The sequence below is a fragment of the Ruditapes philippinarum genome, unplaced genomic scaffold (genome assembly GCF_026571515.1).
Source record: "Ruditapes philippinarum isolate M1 unplaced genomic scaffold, ASM2657151v2 ctg1914_1_1_1_1, whole genome shotgun sequence".
In the NCBI taxonomy this organism is placed as follows: domain Eukaryota; kingdom Metazoa; phylum Mollusca; class Bivalvia; order Venerida; family Veneridae; genus Ruditapes; species Ruditapes philippinarum.
Genome location: NW_026853824.1, coordinates 253,111 through 270,461, shown reverse-complemented (window position 1 = coordinate 270,461; position 17,351 = coordinate 253,111). Strand labels below are relative to the sequence as shown.

General features: G+C 31.7%; 1 protein-coding gene across 1 annotated transcript in view; it reads right to left on the bottom strand.

Moving 5' to 3' along the window:
• LOC132738074 (nuclear anchorage protein 1-like) overlaps positions 1 to 17,351 on the bottom strand; it is a 163,264-nt gene that overhangs the window by 51,462 nt on the left and 94,451 nt on the right. Inside the window, exons 31-39 of the mRNA XM_060725500.1 lie at positions 16,609 to 16,839; positions 16,113 to 16,325; positions 7,217 to 7,264; positions 3,173 to 3,405; positions 2,553 to 2,672; positions 1,817 to 2,002; positions 1,304 to 1,501; positions 692 to 868; positions 59 to 244 (exon numbers count right to left, since the gene is read on the bottom strand). Of these exons, the coding sequence (XP_060581483.1) occupies positions 59 to 244; positions 692 to 868; positions 1,304 to 1,501; positions 1,817 to 2,002; positions 2,553 to 2,672; positions 3,173 to 3,405; positions 7,217 to 7,264; positions 16,113 to 16,325; positions 16,609 to 16,839 (1,592 nt within the window). The remainder of the gene's footprint in view (positions 1 to 58; positions 245 to 691; positions 869 to 1,303; positions 1,502 to 1,816; positions 2,003 to 2,552; positions 2,673 to 3,172; positions 3,406 to 7,216; positions 7,265 to 16,112; positions 16,326 to 16,608; positions 16,840 to 17,351) is intronic.

Below are 17,351 nucleotides of genomic sequence, written 5' to 3'. Positions count from 1 at the left end.
AGAAATTAACAGTTTCTAAACCAAACACTACATTTTAAAAAGAAATAATTTATGTTACCCTGAGTTGTTTATTTTCCCTCTTGAGAGCCTCCATTTGTTTTTCAACTTCTCTGTCACTCTCAAACTCTATGCCCTCGACAGGTGATCCCCTTGACAGTTTTCGTTCCCTCAGCTGCTCAATCTGCTGGTCTCTATTCTCAATGGTCTCATTTAGCTCCTCAACCCTCAACTTGAGCTCTGCAATCTGAAATATTAATTTTCCCATGTTTATATCGTTTGACCATTTTACTCCCCTGAATTTTTATAATGGACTTGCTCAGTTTCAACCAGTAATTTTATAGAAATTATAATTACTACATTACTTATATTAAAGTAATGTACTTAGTAAGACTGTATAAAAGGTTTAAATGGCATGTGGGTCTTTTCCTATCACTACTTGCACCTGTACAAGGGGAAATAACTCTAGTGCTTCTTAAAGAATGTAATGTAATGTAAACTTGCTTGACCGTGTTTCCTTGTAAAAGGCTGTAACAGGCAGACTACATAAACACTTTTTTAATTATTAGTATATGAGTTTTCAAGGTCTAACATGTTTTATGTCTTTACTTTACAAGAGTATCATAAATCTAAAAGAATTATCTTCTATTAAAAATCATGATTCATATGTACAAATATCATGAAAGTACTGTACCAGTTTATCTTTTTCCTCTGATTTCTCTCGTTGAAATTCAAGCCTCTTATTGGCATCGGGACTTTCACCCATGCCTCGACGATGCCTCATGTCGTCAAGTTGATTACGTAGACTAGAAATCTGGACAAGATTATCATTCACTTGTGACTGTAACGTAAACTTCTCTCGTACAAGCTCCTATAAAAAAAGAATTATATCAAGGTTTTTATTGACCACAATTAAAGTACACTCTGACACTCTTCTTTTCATACCTTTGCATTTGGTAAATTTAACCTTTACTTTAATTACTGCTTTCAGCAATTAACTTTTCTTGAGATTTGTTTATTCTTTAACTAATCAAGAATAGAACTTCACTAAACAGAGCTAGATCTTTTTTCTTTTGTTTCAAGTATCTCCAGATGTCACATCAACACTGCAAAGGTTATATGATGACTTTCCTGCTTTACTGGTGTGCTTGTGCCATAAGATAATGCCAGTAGGGGCACCTAAAGTCTTCCTCATCCAGTAAAGCTGGAAAGTCGTCGAATGACCTTTACAGTCATGGTGTGATTTAATGTAGAATCTGAAAGATTATAAATGTCCCTATGGAATATTAGTTAATTAGATAATTACCTCTTTAGTTTTGTTAGCAGCCTGTCTCATTTCTTCTTCTACTGTCATTTGTGGTGGGGGTCTCTCCCTGGTCTGGTCTTCTGTTCCATCAAACTCAAGGGAACTGCCAGGCTTGGGCGACTGCACATCAGACTTACTGTCCGAGAGATCTTCATCGTACGATCTCCTAGCTAGTTCTTCTTCCAATTTCTTTAATTTCTAAACATAAGATAAAACGTTGAGAAGAATTTAAATGAAAAAATTTTAAAAGTACAAAAACAATCAAAGCAAACAAAGAAAATGACAGAATTAATGTCTTTAAAAGCCACTACTTCCATAGTTTTATCACAGTATAGCATAATTCATTAAATGGGATGACATTGTGAATTCAGTCAGGTAAGCAGTGAGTGGAGTTGCGGAACAGTATTGGTGAAGCTGCAAGCAGTTATTTAGTGACCAGGGTTTACATCGTTGCCCAGCATCACATTTTTCTAACAATGTGACAGAATGTTCAGCAATGACTTGTATACATACCTGTTTATTCTGTTCCAGCTCTTGTATTTTGTCTTGAAGATCTTGCTCTAACTGCTGTATGATTGTCTTGAGCTCCTTCAAGCTGAGGTCCTTGTCACGTATCTCACGTTCATACTTCTCCGATTCCAGTAATGCCTGGTTGTGTAGATCTATACGAGCCTGCAACTGTTCTGTCAGGTCATCAATCTATTTATAGAAATCAAGAATTTTAGTAACACTGACGGATAGTCGCAGATGCTGCTTTGACAAAGCTAAAACCATCGCTGCATCATTTTGACAATAAAGAAAAAATCTATATCTAGCCTCAGTGACTTGAACAAATCAATCTTAACTTCAATCCATGAGTATTTGTCCATAGAAGTTACCAACAAACTAAATAAGAAATCATCAAATTATAATGTGTATTCCATGTGTTTATTACAAGCAAATGGATGACTATCACTGATGCATCACATAATTTCTATTCAATCAATTATAAATAGCCAGCATGAACTTGAAATATTTTACAGACTATGATTTAAGGTATACAAATCATACACTGCTTTCATAGCATATTAAGGTGTATTTACCCTGCTTTTTTATATTTTTTCCATTGATAACTATCATAGAAATCTATTGACAGACATTTAATTTTGTAGTCTATGCTTTTATAGAAATAAATTAAGAACCCACAAAAAACATCAATTTTTGTTTTAATCATATTTTACAACAGAATGTCAGTGATTCTAGTATTTACCTCTGTCTGCAGCCTGGAACCAGTTCCGTTTTGTTTCTCCAGATCATGTATAATCTGTTTGTAATTCTCCAACTCTTTCTGGTACTCCTCATGCTCTTGTTCCCTCTCAGCAGATTGTTCCTGCAAATTATATACCAATTATACACTGGCTATCAACATAGTACTTTCTCATGAAATTAAGCCATACATAATTATACTGTAAGTTATAAAGTAAATTGGTTATTTCTAAAAGAAAATTAAATCTGTGCCCCTTTTTACTTACAAAATTAATAGCTCCAACCATACAGGGTAACGCCCACTGCAGTGACGTTTCATCACAACTATATATGATATATCGTATTCCTACATTTTTTAAGGAAATTTATTTCATAGTGGTCATCCGACCATGACAGTTTTTATTTACGCGAGTTAAATGTAGTGTTCTGTATTTCTGAAAACTTGCATTTATTGCGAATAGAAGACATATTAAGAAATTTATTATATATTGAAAACTATATGCAATATAGCTTATTAATTATTTCAGGCACAAGTATAACTCCATAATTATATAAACAAACTATTTATAGAGTTGCAAGGAGTCATTGACCAGTCAGTTGTATTACAAGACAATCAAAACATACCTCTATAAACTGTTTCTTGGCCTTCAGTTGTTTCTCCAGTGCCTCTACATGTAGTTTCAGATCAGCTGCCTCCTGTTTTTTATCCTCTAGGATCGTCCCCAAGTGTGTTTCCATGTCCTCACCACTTGTCTCCAGCTCTCGCATGCGAGACTCGTAACGCTCATGAACCTGCTTGATTTGTTCGTCTTTTTCACGATTCTCTGAGTTTAATCGAGTAACTTCCAGCATAAGGGCTGTTACATGGGGAAAAGTAAAAAGAACATGTTCTTATTTGTACAAAAAAATAAATCAAACACATCTGAAGAATAAACATTTGTAAAAAAAGTAATTTAAATTTCTCTCCATAAAACTGCCCCTGAAAAATGTACAAAAGTATTTTATCATAAATTAATTATTGAAACCACTTCTTCTGCTGGATTACCTAAAATGAACTAAAAGTTGCCATTTAATCCACAGTAAATAAATAACAGTAAATATTAATCTAGTGAAAATCTACTTATAAACTGAATCAAAACTACTGATTTTAATTAAATATTTATCAAGCACACCAATTTATAACTATTCCATAACACAAATATTTTAGTTACATTAAAAAATCTCCCCTAAGCAAATCTACTCTCTTTTTATCTAATTCTATATGAATTATATTTATCTAACAATAGCACTTCAATCACAAAATTTACTACAAAGTTACATCTACTCACAAGCATAAAAGATCAAATTTTCTAACCTCCACATGAAACTAATGTACATGTATCCGAGTAAAATGTTTCATGCAATTACAACAGTCTAGTTCAACAGATGATAATTATTTTAATAATTTCATCTAAAAAAATTATGAAATCTTGAAATTCCATGTCTAAATTTGGTATATTAACCACTAAAATTTCTATAGTAGACTTGCCCTAGTTTAAATTGTACATTTTTTGGGGGGTTCAAATGTACAACTGTGCTCACTGGCCTGACTTTAAACTGATGGCATAGCTTTTATTATTTCATTATTACCAAAAAAATATCTCCCAATAGATTACAAAAATTTAGTAAAATTCTATTTTATAAAACTATCAATCTAATTAAAATCAGTTCCTAAACAAGGTTATACTTTAGGTAAAACATATATGATCCAAACCTTAGGTATATTATATAATTATATATAAAAAAAATCTACTTGTTACAATCAACAGACGAAAATCAAGTAAAACAAATTACCTTAAAAGAAAGCCCATTTCCAACATTAATTTATCTATCCAAATTTCTTCTTTATTTTCAATTATATATAACAGAATACATAAACAACAGAAAGAGAAAAAGTAATTTCACTAAAAAAAATTTTTCACTAATTTCACTATATCATAATTATCTGTGTTGATTTATTCTTGTAAATATAATTCTCATTTGAAAAAAAATTGCAAATGACACTTTATTAATTAAAACTTTAGTAAAACTGAAAGTTTAAAATATTCAAAGTGTAATGAACCTCTGCAGAGTTCAATACAGCAGATTTTTGTAAGACGTAACCCAATACTGTCTTTATAACAAGTAAAAACCTGCAAAACGGGCAGTTTTACTTTACCGAGATCTAACGCCCAAAGTTTTTGTGTACATTCTGTTCATAAAACAATGAAAAATTTGTCAATAAATACTTGACTTTATCTATGTACAATAACCATGCAAATAAAATCAGGCATATAAAATGAGGTTAAAATGAAAGTTTATGACCCCATTTGTGTATTCATTTTCTTAAAATCCACTTAAAAAAATTCTTGGATTTAATGATCAGTTTTTATTTTATATATTTTTCAATTAATTATAGATCTAAAATATTGGATCTAAAATATTTTTCACTAAATGACCTTAAAAAGAAACCCAGAGCAAAACCCAGCATATTATATCAATTGTTTATACTTAATTTCTTGTCTATAATAAATTATTTATACATGTAATGCCTGATATTCTTGACTAACATGTACTAAGATTTTATGCAGAAAAATATTGGTAGCCTTGTAAGTGTTCTAATGAATGATAATACTTTGCCAATGGGAGCAAGTACCGTAGATTTGCGGCCATAAGTCAACCAAAAAGGGTTGCCAAAATTGTCCATAAAAATCAATTTGACTTATGGTCGAGTTACTAAAAAATATTGATCTTATGAGGGTCTTTTTTGAGAGTTCTGTAAGTGGTGATGTGGGCTCATTTTTCAGTACCGATTGGTAAAGAAACATAGACATAATGTCCCCCCCTTTCACTCTCATTATCTAACTCTGAAATCTTGAATCAACTGCATATATCATACAAATTACATGAAATGTAATTACTTTATATTTTACAATTTCTTATTCATTACAAATTTGGATTTGAGCATTTTATCATTTTAAATAGTAGCTGATATTAAGGATATTAATTTTACAGAAAATAACTTTTTCAAAACAATTCAACTATACACCTTTTAATATGGTAAAATGTTATATTAAGTATACAGAAAAATAAATTACATCAATTATCTAGGCATTTTCCCCATCCCCACAATCCGTGGGCCCAACTACCCAAGAATAGGCCCTAACTGATATTCAAGTATATAAGTTTTGTGAGAACAAAATATATCCCACTGAGTGAACATTGAGATATTTTCAATACCAATATGAAACTTTTTGATATATAAAACTTTTCACATGTGATAGATATTTGACCTTAAATAAATAGGAGGAAATACTCGATTTATTTCATGTTTTTTCAATGGTTTGAAATAAATACTATTACAATGTCATTATCATAATTACTTCTTCTGGAATAAAAGCCCTCTCATTCTAAATCCAGTTTTCTTTAAGTATCTATTGATGATATTTTTTTGGTTTTGTCCGGTCAATAAAGGTTGTATCAACTCTAACATAGTAAGTGATCAGGAAACAATATCAAGGACAGAGAAGTGTAAACATCAACAATCAAACATGAAATAAAAAGATCACATCCTCCTGATATCATTACACTGATCTATTTCTTTTGTAAAAACAAACCACACACTCTTTTCATTCAATAAAGCAGCTGTCTCAGCAATTTATCTAAAATAAGTTCACTTAAAAGACAATGAAAATATATCTCTATTTAGTCTATATTAAAGTCACAATTATGATCAGCATACTATGTGAGTCTGAACTTTCAGAATGTTTGAACAAAATCCATGATGGATACTGCTTAATCACAGTAACTCAATCTTGAAATCAGATTATTTCCTTGTAAAATCAGTAGCCTACTGATCAACTTCTGCAGTGTTCAGGCATAAATTAAGTTAATGTTAAGTTTTTTTAACCCATAGACAAAATCCGTCAAATATTAATTTCATTTTCTGTAAGACTTATCGTAAAGCTTTTCTTTTCCCTGCTTTTTTTTTTTAATTTTCTCGCTAATTTCTTCACATATTGCTGAGACAGCTGCTTTAAATAGAAATGTTTCACAACACACATTGGTGTAACTCACCAGCATTGTTTCGAATGTCTATTCTATATAAAATCTAGCATAATAATCCAGTTTAAACTATCATAAATATATATTATAATAAATATATTCATACTAGCCAGTCTAGAGCATATAAAAAGCTGCTATATAGAAACATGGAATGGGCACCAGGGGTAAAAGGCTGCATGACAATAACTGAAGGTCCGGGTACAAGAAGGGCTTCATGCAAGAAGTATGTACTCTATCTCTTTATCAGCATTTAAAAAGACTTCCAGTCAACTATAATATACTACAGCATGCTGTTTGACTAAATTTTGCCCTTTTAACTTTACAGATTTTTTATGCAATTTTCTTTTTTAATTCGGGAGTCCTTTCTACATGATTCTGCGCTTTGCCTTTCTCAGTTACACATTCTGAGTTACATATTTAATATACATGTATGTCATGCTATGAGATTACACATCTGGCATTCGGTTTTCTATAACTTTATATCATTCTTTGATGCACTGGCTAAATGCTTCTCAAAAATGCAAAAACATATATATCTATCACTGTATTCACTTCTATATTTAGACATTCTATTTATAGACCAACCTTTGTTGCCACCAGGTGGCAGTTTCGCTGGTTCTTCAGCCCTGGTAGCTGCATAACAAGAATCATGCATTAAAATTTGATTCAAACTTTACAAAATGCTTCTATCTTTTAAAGATTATTTTTAAAATATCATTTTGAAACATTTTTTAAGCAAGCAATCTTTTAAAGCAAAGTGATCATTGGTAAAAAATTATAAATATATCTGAATAATATGTTGAGTTAGAAGAACAAGGAGTTAATATTTTTAGTAACAATAAGACTGTCAGTTTGTTTATATGCCCATTTTTCCACATGCATAGTTACTGAAAAATTCATAAAAATATCAATTTTATTGCTTTGTTCCAATGTTAATAGCAATTTTTTAAAAAGTATTTTAGTAAAAATACTTAATTAAATTATAGGCATGCTGTTGACCATTTCTAAGTTGTGAATTTATTAATCTCTCAAAATAAATCCTTAAGAAACAGCACTGTGGCATCTATACACAGAATGTAACAAAATTGTTGAGAAAATAGAAATTGTATGGGTATTCACAAACATCAAGAACTATGTTCTACTCAAAGGGCTAAAAGTGCTGAGATTTATTCTATCAGTAACTCTCTATCATTTTGAAAAGGGTTTTTCTTTTAGAAATATTTTTGAAATAACTGAAAGAATAAAGAGAGCAAATAACTGAAACTATCAATAGATGGAACTTGGGAGTCAAAATAGGTCAAATATTCAATTACTTTAGCCACAAACTCCAGCTTTTTTCTTGTGTTCATACAGTTTTGGTTTATATTCATGGAACATGCGGATAATTAGTGTTCTTATGCCCAAAACCTTAGTAAAAATAACTTTATCCCAGTTTATTACACAAGGTGATTATAACATAATTGTGTCCAGAAAAATCCTAGTTAATATATACATGTATTTATATCACTATCTACCACAGTGATAGAAGGTCATGACTGAGTAACTGCTTTAACATTATCAACATCTTTATCAAAATATGTTCAAATTTGACATGATACAAGACAAACTGAATATTTAGAGATCTGAAGTCTCAATTTTATACTTTGGTTTGTGCCTAGGTCAAATCTAGTGTTAGAAATGCTGAGACCACTGGATGCAATAACTTCATCCCTCCATTATATGGTCATAGCAAAAATAACTAAACCATAGCAGTTTCTTAGTCATGGTGTTGAAATGAACTGTTAAACAAGAGAAAAGTAACTACATAAATAAATACTAACAGTAACACATTAGAATAAATACATTGCAACAATTGGTAAATCACTCCAGTATAATAACGGTAAGCTAACTATGAGGTGTCATCTTATTAATGTTAATGTCCCCTATAATAAATATAAAAGTGAACTCTCCCAGAATACAGTCAACAAGAGTGATCTATCTTGATTTGTGAAATTCAAAGTATAAATGTACAGCATTTAAATGACCACAAATGTGTGAAACACAGCACAAATTTCTCAACTCATAATGACTATAATTATATTCAGATATTGTTCTTATTCCGATAATTTTAAATACTGGTTAAACATCAACAGAAAGACAGAAAATTATATTTGTTTGTTTGGTTTTACAGCATACCATCTTAGTATATATGTAGGTCAGGCAGAAAATTATATTGTGTCAAGCATAACATAATACTTTTGAACTTCACAAAGGAATATGAAATATTATGATGAAAATATATCAAGTATAATGATCAAAGCAATGTACTAAGACACGGTAATGTATATAAGGTTAAGCCCCTTTAGTGGTTTGAAAATTCTGAGTAATCAAGGCCATATCATTTAATTGTTTTTAATCAAAACCTCGTGTAAAATGCTGTCATTTTCATATCAGAATGGCAGCATTAAATAACTCCACTTATACCAAACTTCCATGCTTCTAAAATAAATGTTAATTCTGTTCAAATATAATATTTTATAACATTTCATGATTTTTCCCTGTGTTCATACATTGCTTTGACAGTACTGAGTAATTCAACAATGTCTTTTTTTTCTGAATGTAACAAAGGCTTACCATACTTTTTGGTGGGTTTTTTTCCCTTTCATATTACATGAAATCTTCATTAAATCTTCAAAATTTGTTTCCATTCAGAAGAAAAATGACAGAATTATAACTAAAATTATTAAAGAGAACATGGTAACAAACTCAACTTCTGTAAAAGAGCATTATAAAATTTATACGTATGAATACTGAATAATAAACATGGTTTAATATATGAATACACAGCAAGTATAGATGACATATATAAAATAATAGAAATTTAAAAACTGAATAAATACTGATGCATATAAAAGCACTGACTATTGACACAATACATAATACTGAATTAGAGTAGAATTTTTTTTAAAATACTGAGAGAAAACAAGATATGTTTGTAAAACATGTATGCCCCCTATCAGCAGCCAATTAGTCATCTGATAAGGTTATTATGCATAACTTCTGACCCAGTGATCAAACAATTAATAAGGGTTATCAAGTATCTACTGGTCATGACCTTAACCTTTGACCCCTTGACCCAAAACTCAATAGGGGTCATCTGCTGGTCATGACCAATCATCATACAAAGTTTGAAGTTCCTAGGCCTAAGCGTTTTTAGTTAATTGATCGGAAACCGTTTTTACCTACAAGGTCAATGTGACTTTGACCTTTGACCACTTGACCCCAAAATCAATAGGTCATCTGCTGGTCATGACCAATCACCATACCAAGTTTGAAGTTCCTAGGCCTAAGGGTTCTTTAGTTATTGATCGGAAACCGTTTTAACATACAAGGTCAATGTGACCTTGACCTTTGACCCCAAAATCAATAGGGGTCATCTGCTGCTCATGACCAATGGACATGCCAAGTTTGAAGTTCCTAGGCCGAAGCGTTCTTTAGTTATTGATCAGAAACCGTTTTTACTTACAATGTCAATGTGACCTTGACCTTTGACCCCTTGATCCCAAAATCAATAGGGGTAATCTGCTGGTCATGACAAATCACCATGCCAAGTTTGAAGTTCCTAGGCCTAAGCGTTCTTAAGTTATTGATCAGAAACCGTTTTTACTTACAAGGTCAATGTGACCTTGACCTTTGACCCCTTGACCCAAAACTCAATAGGGGTCATCCGGTGGTCACGACCAATCATCATACAAAGTTTGACGTTCCTAGGCCTAAGCCTTTTTAGTTAATTGATCGGAAACCATTTTTACCTACAAGGTCAATGTGACCTTGACCTTTGACCCCTTGACCCCAAAATCAAAAGGTCATCTGCTGGTCATGACCAATCACCATACCAAGTTTGAAGTTCCTAGGCCTAAGGGTTCTTAAGTTATTGATTGGAAAGCATTTTTACTACAAGGTCAATGGTGACCTTGCCCCCTTTGACCGCTTAACCCCAATATCAATAGGGGTCATCTGCTGGTCATGACCAATCACCATACCAAGTTTGAAGTTCCTAGGCCTAAGGGTTCTTAAGTTATTGATCAGAAACCGTTTTTTACCTAAGAGGTCAATGTGACCTTGACCTTTGACCCCTTGACCCCAAAATCAATAGGGGTCATCTCCTGATCATGACCAATCACCATATCAAGTTTGAAGACCCTAGGCCTAAGGGTTCTTTTGTTATTGATCGGCAACAGTTTTTACCCAAGAGGTTGTGACCTCGGACCTTACCCCTTAACCCCCAAAATCAATAAGGGTCATCTGATCTGGTCATAACAATCACCATACCAAGTTTGAAGTCCTAGGCCTAAAAGTTCTTTAGTTATTGATCGGAAACCGGTTTTTGCTTCAATGTGACCCCACCCCAAATCAATAGGGGTCATCTACTGATCATGACCAATCACCATACCAAGTTTGAAGTTCCTAGGCCTTAAAGTTCGGTAAACCGTTTTTTCCTTACAAGGTTGTGATTGATCGACCCCAAAATCAATAGGGGCGGGTCATCTACTGATCATGACCAATCACCATACAAAGTTTTTAGGCCTTAAAGTTTCTTACAACAAGGTCAATGTGACCTTGACCTTTGACCCTTGACCCCAAAATCAATAGGGGTCATCTACTGATCATGACCCAATCACCATACCAAGTTTGAAGTTCCTAGGCCTTAAGGTTCTTTAGTTATTGATCGGAAACCATTTTTCCTTACAAGGTCAATGTGACCTTGACCTTTGACCCCTTGACCCCAAAATCAATAGGGGTCATCTACTGATCATGACCAATCACCATACCAAGTTTGAAGTTCCTAGCCTTAAGGTTCTTTAGTTATTGATCGGAAACCGTTTTTTGCTTACAAGGTCAATGTGACCTTGACCTGTTGACCCCTTGACCCCAAAATCAATAGGGTCATCTACTGGTCATGACCAATCACCCATACCAAGTTTGAAGTTCCTAGGCCTAAGGGTTCTTTTAGTTATCACTCGGAAACCATTTGGTCTACGGACCGACGGACCGACAGACCGACGGACCGACGGACCGACAAGTGCAAAGCAATATACCCCCTTTTCTTCGAAATGGGGGCATAATAAAATAATCTCAATGATAAAGTATAACTGAAGAATCAAAGAAGTTTGCATAAGATGTATTTGAATTTTAAACCAATACTGAGTATATTTAATACAAAATGTAATTTACTATTCCCAAGCGAAAGTTTCCTTCTGTTTTATTTTATTCACAGCTGTGCATGTTCTACATTAAATCTATCTAATTTAGTTCATTATCTTGTGTGATGTGAGTTTTGCAAATATAAAACAGATACAATGTAAAATAGAAACAAAGAAATCACTGTTAATGCAAAATCAAAATAAAGCCTTATAAATGTAAAAGAGAGCATGTTAATGTAAAAGAAAGAAAGTCCTATTAATGTAAAATAGATACAAAGAAAGCCTGGTTAATGTAAATAAGATAAAAGTTAGAAGTGCGTAAATGTTGAAGTGAACCAAAGAAAGCCTGGTCAATGTAAAAGAGATACAAAGAAAGCATAGTCAATGTAAATGAGATATAAGTTAGAGGTGTGTAAATGTAAGAAAGAGACAAAGAAACCATGCTCAATGTGCAAGAAATAAAAAGAGTCTTGTCAATGTAAAAGAGATACAAAGAAAGCCTCAATTACATTAAAAACATACACTCTCTTTGAAGTGGAGCTTACGGTAGAAATAATTTCTACTGTCTGATAGAATTAAAGGAAGTTAAACTGTTATTAATTGTGCAGTGATTTTCAATTGTTAACTATATGTACTTAAAATATCACTGTGCAGCATAAAAAGCTAATTTAAACAGAACTCTTTTCACTTCCTGGCTAAAAAGATGGTTTCATCTTTTAATTCGAGACACAAATTTTAAACATTTTTATTCTATGGAGTAATTAAAACTCAACAAAAGATATGAAGCAAAATCTGTTGAGGTAGTACAGATGGTATTAATGTTAAAAGAACAGCATCATAAAAACTTTTATCTAAAAAAAAACTTGTATTTCTAACAAAGATGGAGTTAGTAGAATTTTTATATGAAATAAAAGAAACAAAATATACACATATTAAACAATACACATGCGGAGTAACAATAACAGTATTAGACATGCACATACATTAACAAAGGCATCCCAAAGCATGCATATACTTGTATACATGTATTTAAAATTATAAACCAATAAATTTTGTGTTTTTCCCCAAACAAGCATTAAATGCTAGTTCTTGTTTAATAAAGCGCCCTGCTACCATATAATATATGGGTGAGTTGGAAATAAACTTAACCTTTTTTCTTGTCCAAACACTCCAAGTCAAGTCACTTTTCATTGGTTCACACTATCATCCAATCAAATCCCTTGATACAAAAGCTGAAAAAAATCTTGCAAGCAATTTTGATGAATTGTTTTTTCTTTTTATCCTTGACACTGCAAATACCTTTATCCTTTGTCTGTTGTGATGTATAGGGAAAACATCTTTTAATTGTATTCAAAATTGAATATTTCACTGCCATACGTGCTGGTATCAATTATTTGCCAGTCGAGGAAAATGTCCCTTCTATTTTGTTTTTCTATGATTTTACATCCTTTAGACTCTTTTTACATGATTCACCCATAGCAATTGCTTTTATATTCATTAGCAGACTGCATTTTTTTAAATCCATCCAATGTAGGCAGGGTTCGGGCGCTAACAATTGTTTAATTCTATTTGATGCACTCTGCATGTCCAATTCAGGTGATTACCAAAATCATCTTTAAATAGAGACATGGCTGCGCATGTATTGTTGGTTCAACAAGAGTCAATTCCGGACATCCCTAAAGTCTAACCATTGTTAGTTTCTGTGTTATCTAGTGAAACTACTGTGATCATAGTTAGCGACCGAACCCTGACATTACCTTCTTTCTATTAATTTTTTCTATCTTTCACCCCCTCCAAATTTTGAGCAGATTATGATATAATCTACCATCAAAGAAATTAAATAAAATCTTCATAATGTTTAACCATTTTATTGACAGATCCCCCAACAAGAATATAACAACATAATGAACACATTAAATGGCACAGCTCTTTTCCTGTCTACATGTATAACCAAATTCCTTCCCACTGTCCTCATTCCATGTCCATTGCAGAAAGCAAACAAACATAGAAATATTTTAAATCATTTGGCATAATTTCAGCTGTTCTAATGTTAATTCCACTGATAGTTAATCAAATTAAAGTTCCAATTAAGTGTCAATTTTATGATCAAGCAAGCACTGTTTTCCACTTTATAACCTCTACAACATACATACTATATGTATCACAACTTTCAACACTGTCCATGTCTTTGTCCATCTATATCCACAATAAATCCATGTTAAATGCAGTTTTTCATCCATAATATTTCAGCAACCAATGTTTTAAGTTCAAAGTTTATTTTACCAAATTCAATTTTCAAATTCTAGAAAAAAAAAATTCTAGACTAATTTCAAATGGATTTTTCTATAATTCAGGCTAGATCCACATGAAATACTGACTAATTCCAAAGAAATTCTGATTAAATCCACATGAATTTAAAACTATATCAAAATGTAAGTTAGATTCAATTCATGTGTCTTTAAGAAATTTTGACTAAATCCACATGATATATAGCCTTAAACCACATGAAATTTAAACTTAATTCACATGAAATATAGACTAAATTCACATGAAATATAGAATTAATTCACATGAAATATAGACTAAATTCACATGAAATATAGACTGAATTCACATGAAATATAGACTAAATTCACATGAAATATAGACTAAATTCACATGAAATATAGACTAAATTCACATGAAATATAGAATAAAATCACATAAATACAGACTAAATTCACATGAAATATAGACTAAATTCACATGAAATATAGAATAAAATCACATAAATACAGACTAAATTCACATGAATATAGACTAAACCCACATGAAATATAGACTAAATTCACATGAAATATAGACTAATTTCACTTGAAATACAGACTAAATTGACATGAAATATAGACTAAACCCACATGAAATTCAGTTCAACAGACCAATTGTCACACAGAATTATAGTATAAGAACATAATATATAGATTTTTCTTTTCACATTAAGAATAAATCATCATCATATATTCTATTATAACAAATGTCATATTTTCCCACCACAATAACTTTACTAAGAGCATTTGGACAAGAATTTTCTCACACAGTAGCAGGTTTATATTTTATATTATAGCAATAAATACAATAATTTAGATTAAATATCTCCACAAAAGCCCCCCATCCCTACAAGATATAATATACATTTGAAAATTCAAAGAATTACGAAACAATTCATGCTTTCAGGTCTACATATATGCACACTATGCCTTTACAAATCTGATTACACACAAAAACAATAAAGCTGTTAAAATAATGTCTCCCTCTGAAAATACTCGATTTTAGAAAATTTCATCCCTAAAGAAGGTTTAATAGATCTTATTCTAATTTATCAAAATCATGATTTAACTAGTGTACATCATATCATTATTCAAAAGTTGTTAATAATTTTGTTAAATTTTATAGAAAAACCTGTTGTGTAAGGCAACTGACATCAACTCAGCGCACCTTTTATGAATAAATTGCAATTTTAGGGTGACGTCATTTTGAATTTACGAAGGAAGTTGTAATTTCGATGCTACTGTAAGAAAAAAGTGCTTAAATAAAAATATACTAGTTTTCATAATTTCTTTATAAGATATTATTGGTAAGTAACATGCAAGAAAAAGAATCAAACACAGGCTATTGTCACAGACATTGAGTAAACTCAGAGGAGACCATCACAGTTAGAATAACAACAACTACAACAACTACAATAACAAATTGAAAATATAACAGCAGTTTTCTGATATGTCAAAGATTATCATGCTTGAAGTAAAATTTTACATGATTTAAAATATTAACCATTATTACTAAAATGAAATTTAAAAGTAATTACTCTTCACAAGTTAGATAAGATTTAAAATTTCTAAATTTCATGAAAACTTAAAAAGGAGCAAAATATTTCCAAATCTTTTTAAGAATAGATAATAGAACAATACCTTTCAATTTCAGTTATATTAACAGATGTTGAAAACGAGCTTTTATCACTAATTTTATGTATGCCAAATTCCATTTTCAAAGTTTTCCGTTTTCAATTTCAATATGACTGTATGCCATTTTAAGTGTCATAATGATTCTAATATCATGCATTTTGACATAACAAAGCACTATTCACAAAAAGTGTTTATTTTAACAACTGAAAAACAACAAGAGTAGATAATAACAAGAAAGAGATCACAGTTCACTACAAGTGCTGTACAACATATGCTATCTACTGAATAAGTCGTGCAGAAACAGACAGCCGATGGCTACACCTATCGGCACGATTACATATTGGTAACGATTAAAACCTTGAGCTTCCTCTCCAACATTGTGCGTCATCAATTCTCGTTGCTCCTCCATTTCTTTCTTCAGCTGTAAATTCTCGGTTTGGATGGATTCTAAGTCTAACAGCTTATTCTTTGTGGTCTCGAGTTCAAGCACTAAGGTTTCCTTATCTTCTTCAAGCTCACGAATCCTTTCATCAAGAGACTCGCGCTCAGAGCTATAGCCCTCGATAAGACCTGAAAACGTTAGGTTAACATAGAACAAGAAGGGAGCAGACTATGATTCTAACAACTAAAGCTAATGATGCTGTCTATACTAATAAAATCTTTAATTGCTCTATTTGATCTATAGCAGGCTGGGACTTCTGATGAAAAATTAAGCAATATCATGAATGTTCTGACTCTTTCTACATAAATGTTAACAAACTTGAACATTAAATAATGCTAAAAAAAATAATGCTATAAATAGATTTGGCATATTCTATGCACAATTATGTGCCCGCATATTTTTAGGACCTACCTTCTGCTTTGTGCAGTTCAAGAGCAAGGAAGTCTTTACGCTCCACTTCCTCCTTCAGACGCTCCTCAAGGTCATTACATCTAGAGGTCAATTGGTCAAGGTCATGACCTCTGCCCTCCAATGTGTCCATGGCATCAGACTGTGACTGGCGGGTCTCCAGTAGCTGGTTTGTGGTTTCCTCCATGACCTCTAGTAAGTGGCTCACAGAGGACCGTAAACGACTCCCAGAATCTACAAAATATTCATGCCACAATATAACACAGGTTTAACAAAAGAAGAATCAATTGGTATTTTAAATGTATTTCATCATACAGTACATGAAATAAGATTCTTTTTATTATTATTTAATATATAATTCAAAGAAAATGTGAAATACATGTATTATAACAAGGCATTATACAGAGTATAATAGCATAGTACATATCATATAAAAATTGCATATTATATGATTTAATATCTAAAGTCCAGAACTTAAATAGCTTAAATATTGACAGTAAAATGTTCATGTAAGAACATAGACCAATATCCTGTCTCTGTCCTTAAAGACATATCTATCTACTGGTACTCACATTTTAATTCATCTTAAACAAAAAACAAAACAAAAAACCTTGAGTAAGTAAAATTATTGTACCATTCTTCATTTTATACATTATATCCATAATTTTATATCTCCTGCATTATAAATCACCCTTCTGCATCGTCAAGATGATAACTTTGAAGTATTTACACAAGTTATTTTGCAA